The sequence below is a fragment of the Ctenopharyngodon idella genome, chromosome 1 (genome assembly GCF_019924925.1).
Source record: "Ctenopharyngodon idella isolate HZGC_01 chromosome 1, HZGC01, whole genome shotgun sequence".
NCBI classification, from domain to species: Eukaryota; Metazoa; Chordata; class Actinopteri; order Cypriniformes; family Xenocyprididae; genus Ctenopharyngodon; species Ctenopharyngodon idella.
This window is the reverse complement of record NC_067220.1, coordinates 18,857,131-18,863,401: the sequence shown is the minus strand read 5'-3', so window position 1 is coordinate 18,863,401 and position 6,271 is coordinate 18,857,131. Positions and strand designations below refer to the sequence as shown.

At 35.9% G+C, this 6,271-nt stretch overlaps 1 protein-coding gene across 4 annotated transcripts in view; it reads right to left on the bottom strand.

The window, feature by feature from the left end:
• The window catches only part of fnip2 (folliculin interacting protein 2), a 28,380-nt gene continuing 22,109 nt past the window's right edge, over window positions 1–6,271 (bottom strand). For all 4 annotated transcript variants that reach the window (XM_051889511.1, XM_051889504.1, XM_051889519.1 and 1 more), the window contains 4 exons: window positions 4,465–4,621; window positions 3,287–3,487; window positions 2,610–2,725; window positions 1–2,188 (listed from right to left, as the gene is read on the bottom strand). In XM_051889511.1, coding sequence (XP_051745471.1) covers window positions 2,110–2,188; window positions 2,610–2,725; window positions 3,287–3,487; window positions 4,465–4,621 — 553 coding nt within the window. In that variant the 3' untranslated portion in view covers window positions 1–2,109. The remainder of the gene's footprint in view (window positions 2,189–2,609; window positions 2,726–3,286; window positions 3,488–4,464; window positions 4,622–6,271) is intronic.

Below are 6,271 nucleotides of genomic sequence, written 5' to 3'. Positions count from 1 at the left end.
TTGTTCAATTCCTGGCAATTTGTTTATTCATCACTAGTTCAGTTCATATCAACATCCTATTGTCACAGACAAAATACTCCACCACATTCAACCAGAAGTATAAACACCATGCAGGGAACAGACCAAAAGGAAAACAAGAGACTACTGAAAGTGGCCAAACCTTAGTGTTCAAAAAAAATAAAAAATAAATAAAAAATTTTAAAAAAGCAAGACAAATTTACATTTACTTTCAGTACAGAAATTCTCTAGAGATGTTTGCACATGTATAAGATCCCTGTTTTAATCCAAAATGCAGCTTTTAATTGTATACTTGCTGAAAATATAAGCACACTGCATTCTTGATGTGTGATACTGACTGATCAAACCCATAAACTCAGATCAGGCCACTTTCAGATCTTTTATTTGAGGTAGAGTATTCTGTGAAAATATAAAAAATAATCATCTTTCTCTAGCTCTTTAAAGTGGAACAATAAACAACAACAATAAAAAAAGTATTTTCAATTTCTTTCGTCACAAACTTCTATTAGGGTTCTATTGCTGTGACATGTATGTCTTTCAGTGCAATACACCACTGAAAGAAATATAAAGCATTCGCAAGGACAGAGCGTAAAAGTGTGCGGGTGCTTTAGTAAGCCTTTGACATAATAGTAGCACCAAATTAATACTGTAATCCACAATCCATGGACTGTCCAGTAATTAACATTTCCACAATTTAATATCACACCCAGTCTACTCCTCTTTCCATTATGTAAACATTCTCTCATCTTTCAGAGATTAAAGCAAACACACAGTTTTCTGGAGAACATGGACTATGAAAAATACTTAAATTGCAGATTAAACGAAACGTAAGATCGCACTAGGGTAGAAAACTGTGAAAACTGATTGATTTGATCAAATTCCAACATAAATGCTGCTGTGACTTACATTGTCAAATAATTCTTCAGGACCAAACTAATGCTTTTCTTGAATGAAATTCCAGACATTGATTGAAAATGTCCTTTTTATGGTTTCAGAGTTCCGTGCTTGTGCCACTTGTTTGGAATTTAACAGTTTAAAGGGACAGTTCACCCATAAATGAAAATCCTGCAATTTCATATTCACCCGCATGTTGTTCTAAACCCATATGACTGACTTTTTCTGTAAAACCAAAACTGTGACATTTTTGAAGATTATCCTGGCTGTTATTTTCCATTTGATGACGGTCTTTTAGGACTGTCAAGCTCTAAAATGTCAAAAAATTAAAAAAAGGAGTCTTGATTTTAGAAGACATACATTTAAATGATATTTTGGTGATATTTATGGTATTTTTTGTCATTTTGCTGCAGTCCCCATCTTATTTCACTTTTATTATATGGAAAAGAGTTATCCTTCAAAAAGAAAAAAAGTCCTGCAAATTTGGAATGACATGAGGGTGAGTAAATTGGCAGAATCATTATTTTTGGGTCAGCCATGTCTCAAGAATTCTACAAAATGTGGCTCCTGATGTAAACTAACGTGCTTCACAGAGAGACTATACGTTGTTATAGTTATGCTCTCATCTTTAGAGGGATAGTCTACAAAAAAAAATAATAATAATAATAATTTTTTTTCAGCAGAAGAAAGAAATGCATACAGGTTTGGAACAATATGAAAGTAAGAAAATAATGACAATTTTTTGGGGAGGACTGTCCTTTTAATTAACTACACTATTGTGTTTTCAGATATATAGCGTTGAGCCATCAAATGTAGAGGCTTTTCCGTATTCTTGCCTTTAGTGATGTTTTCCACCAATAATCTTTGCGGTATCCAGTCTTCCCTTTCATATAAGACTTGAAAAGACACAAGATAAGATATGGAGAGCATTAACAAGGGTCCCTGTGTGGTGCCCGATTCAGTCTATAGATAGTTAGTTAGATGCACACTCGTACGTACATACACAGACTGTCAGCTGGACAAACAAGGCATTCTGATTGGTAAATTAAGGCTGGGTGTCGGCTCCGAATGGTTGTCGAGCACAGTGCATCTTGATTGGTGTGGTCATCTGATAATGATCAGATCCTTGCTGGTCCATGCAGAACAGGAACACATTCTGATTGGTCCTTTATGTGAAATAAATCTTGCTTGGTCTTTTTAAAGAAGGATCTGAGCCACGTAGGGCGAGTGTGTGCTGGCCACTGCTGCAAGCAATGGAATGTCACTGGACTCAATCCTGGGAAAAAAAAAAAAAAAAAAAATTTGACACTATGCTGTTTTATTCTCACACTGTCTGCATTTAGAATACCATAATGCAGCCTATGCCTTAAGTGTAGGATTAGTGACAATTGCTGCATTCACGCCATGTCATAATTACTGTAGTCTTGAAAAGACAACACGTGAAGTTCTGTTCGGTGTTGTTCACATCCTCGGACTAGGAATTATGCGTTTCTATGGCAAAACTATCAACGCCTGAATGAATCGGCAGCAGTCAGGTGGTACAAGTAGGAGCTCTTAGAAAATTCTGAAAAATCTTACATGCTGTAATTATGAGCTCTATAAAAGATGTGAACGCTTTTTACAAGTTGAAATCTCGTAATTGCAGTAATTACAACATGGCGTGAACGCACTTAATAAGTAGGTAAGTGTGATCTTACCCCAGTGCCAGCCCCAGTTCTTTTACATGGACCCTGGTTTGTCCTCTCAGATATTCTGCTAAGGATCGACTTTTAAAATACACCTCCTGTAACCGGTCCTCCAGATGCATCACACACTGTTTGCATATACACACACACACAAAAATCAGAATCTACACTACTGATTAAAAGATTTTTTTGTTTTTGAAAGAATTCTCTTATGCTCACCAAGGCTGCATTTATTTGATTAAAAAAAAAAAAAGTTTTAAAGTAAAATCAGTAATAATGTAAATTATTATTATAATTTAAATGTATATTTTAATGTTTTCTATTTAATATTTATTTTAAAATGTAATTTACTTCTGTCACATGACAGTGTCACATGATCCTTTAGAAATCATTCTAATATGCTGATTCGGTCCTCAAGAAACATTTCTCATTATCTATGTTGAAAAAGGTTGTGCTGCTTAATATTTTTTTTTAAGATTCTTTGATCAATAGAAAGTTCAAAAGAACAGCATTTGTTTAAATTTTTTGTATCAATGTAAAAGTCCTTAGATCAATTTAATGCATCCTTGCTGAATAAAAGTATTAATTTAAAAAAAAAAAAAACATTTAAACAGTAGTGTGGATAAACATACTGAAGACTGCATGTAATAAATTGTGAATATGTTTGTATGTGTGTTAAGGAGACTTACAAAATCAGTTGCGATGTTGAGTGCATATAGCTGCAGAACTGATGTGATGAGCGTGTGTATGAGGTTGGACACCATCACGTCCCTGCCCATCCGCCCGCCCTCACACACACGCCTTTGACTCGTCACCACCTGCACACTCAGTCGGTCTGTATCTGCCACAATGCAGAGAGCCTCAGCCACTGGTTCATCCAGCGCCGGATGCTGCACACACACAAAGATACACACTTTTACCTAATGTACGGTATAGATCTTAGTCAGATTAGATGCCATATTGAATTTAGCGTAGATGAAAACGAGGCTGTGAGGGATAGACTAAAGGCCCTTTCAGACTAAAGGATGATAACTATAAAGATTATGATAAATATATAGTTCTAAAAATCGTTCTAGATATAAAAGAATAGCAGAGTACACACCACAACTATAATAAATGCGCAGAGAAACGATATTGTTGAAATCATTTTCAGAACAATTTTTTTTCCAACTGATGAACAATAAAAACATTTACAGCCAATCAGTATCCATCCTGGTTTAAAGAGCTTGAGCATTTAAAGCGGCAGGTGACAAGCAGCGTGCACTTATAATAAACAGAATGTTATCGTCCACTGGTGTGGACGCTATTATTTTCGTTAAGTTATCTGTACAGGGTAACACTTTAGTATGGGGAACAATTCTCACTTTTAACTACTTGCTTATTAGCTTGCATATTGGCTGTTTATTAGTACTTATAAAGCACATATTAATGCCTTATTCTGCATGAACATATTCTACATCCCTAAATCCTACCCCATACCTAAACTTAAACACTACAACAACTACCTTACTAACTATTAGTAAGCAGTAAATTAAGATTGAGGCAAAAGTCATAGTTAATAGAGAATGTGTTCTCCATACCAAAGTGTTACCCTGTACAGTTATCGTTGTTAACAGCAAAATCCATTGAAAGCACTGTACTTCGATCCCTCATTTTCCTCATTTTCATTTCTGTCAAAAATTAAATATGGCACTACCCTGATCAAGGTCTATTCAAACAGCTAAAATTCAAAACTTAAACAAGAATGCAAATTAAATTACACATGCTAAACATAAAAACTAACAGACACTGCAGCAAAAACTGTCATGATTGATTCTGACACTCATTTACTGTATGGAGTAATAACTGTAAATGTAATTGTACTTACGAGAACAGTGTGTTCCAGGTCAGCCATAAGGCACTGTTTGAGCCTGAGATCAGAACTGACGCCATGCAAGGCAAAGTCAGGCATGTACTGAGGACAGTAACCACCCAGCAAAGAACGGCCAAAATGATTAACACTGGCTCGACTCTCTACCTGATAACTACACAGAAACAAACGCAAATGATTATTGCAGCCTACCTTGCAGAGGTGCCAAAATCATTATGATCAAATGTATTATATGTATTATATTAAATTTTACTTTAAAAAAAAAAAAAAAAAAAAGACAAATTAATGTTGTGTTAATATTTTTGATTTGCAATTTTCTCTACTTTTAAAGAGGTCATATCATTAATTTAATTTAATTTCCACTAAAAATGTTATGTTTCTGTTAAAAGCAGGGTAGGGCCGATAGCCATGGGAATGGAGCGAGGCCGGTGGCGTGAGTGCTAATGAGCGTCACCTGTGCGCCACACTGGTTTTGAATGACAACAGAGAAGGAGGAGAGAGGCCCAGGCCTGGGGCCCGTTCTTCATATGTCGCTAACTCGGTTAGCTGGATTTGATTGATGATGATTTGGCATGATCTTGGATTGTTCGGTTCTTCGACGCTCATAGCAACAGGTCCATAAGCTCAAACCTGCTCGGGAGCAGGCTTATTTCATGTAAACAGGATTATATTGCATCTTTTTAAACGGAGGTGATGCTTTTTTGTTTGTCCCAGCCACTGCTACTTTCCCACAAGAGTACCCTAATGTAAACCAGGGACAATAAATAATAATGACTTAAAAATAAATTTGCAAATAATATTATAATGTCGTGTAGTATATCATAATATAGACACCGCCAGTTTTACTCATTGAGAGATTCATTCGTGAGGGAATAATTACCTAATGATTTTACTGGAGTCTCACACATGATGTACAGTCTATGCCTTGCGTGCATTAATTTGAACCACGACAGCTATTATGGAAGTGGCTTGATACAGCGCAGGAGATGCAGATAACTTGATCTTGACCCTTAAGAAACTTTAATTAATGCTGTCAAATCTGCTTCAACGGTAAATTATTTGCTAATTACAACATTGAAATAAAAAAGTGCCTTTACAAATACTAGAAATCGTGAATATAGCCTAAATAATTGGGTAATCATGTAAAAAAAAAAAAAAAACAGTGCACATTTCATTTATCTATTATAACATTTATGTCGTTCTTCTGTCATTTTATTCGCTTGGCTGTTTCCTTATAAATGTCTAGAAATTTGTTACGTTTTTCATCAGGTGTCTTTTTTAAATATATGATGTCATTACGTTGCTGTCTTGACTCCAGCCAATCGCTGCATTGCTGATCGTGGTTTCAAGTATCGATACATCTGCCCTTTTCATGGAACACGAGAACGCGCAGTAATCTTAGACAACTTAATCCAGATATTTTAATCCAATCTGCAAATTCATTTGAAGAACCAAATTAGCCAGAGTTCAGTTATCACGATTAGAAGATCTGGCATCTGTCAAATAATCTCAGATGTATTAAGCGAGGTACGAAGAACAGACCCCTGAACTTTATGTTGTTTCTGTTTCAGTTTATGCGGCAGTCCCCCGTGAGGGGAAGTTATGAAGTCAAATATCGAGCTTCCGCCAGACCGCCTTCCATATTCAACTTACACAGAAAGTGTAAAACTCTTGCAGTTCTACGTCATGTGCCTTCCCTATTAAACTTACGGAAAAAGTGTAACTGACGTGACGCCAGTTTACACTTTCTTCGTAACCTGCATACGGAAGGCAGTCTGGTGGAAGCTCGATATTTGACTTCATA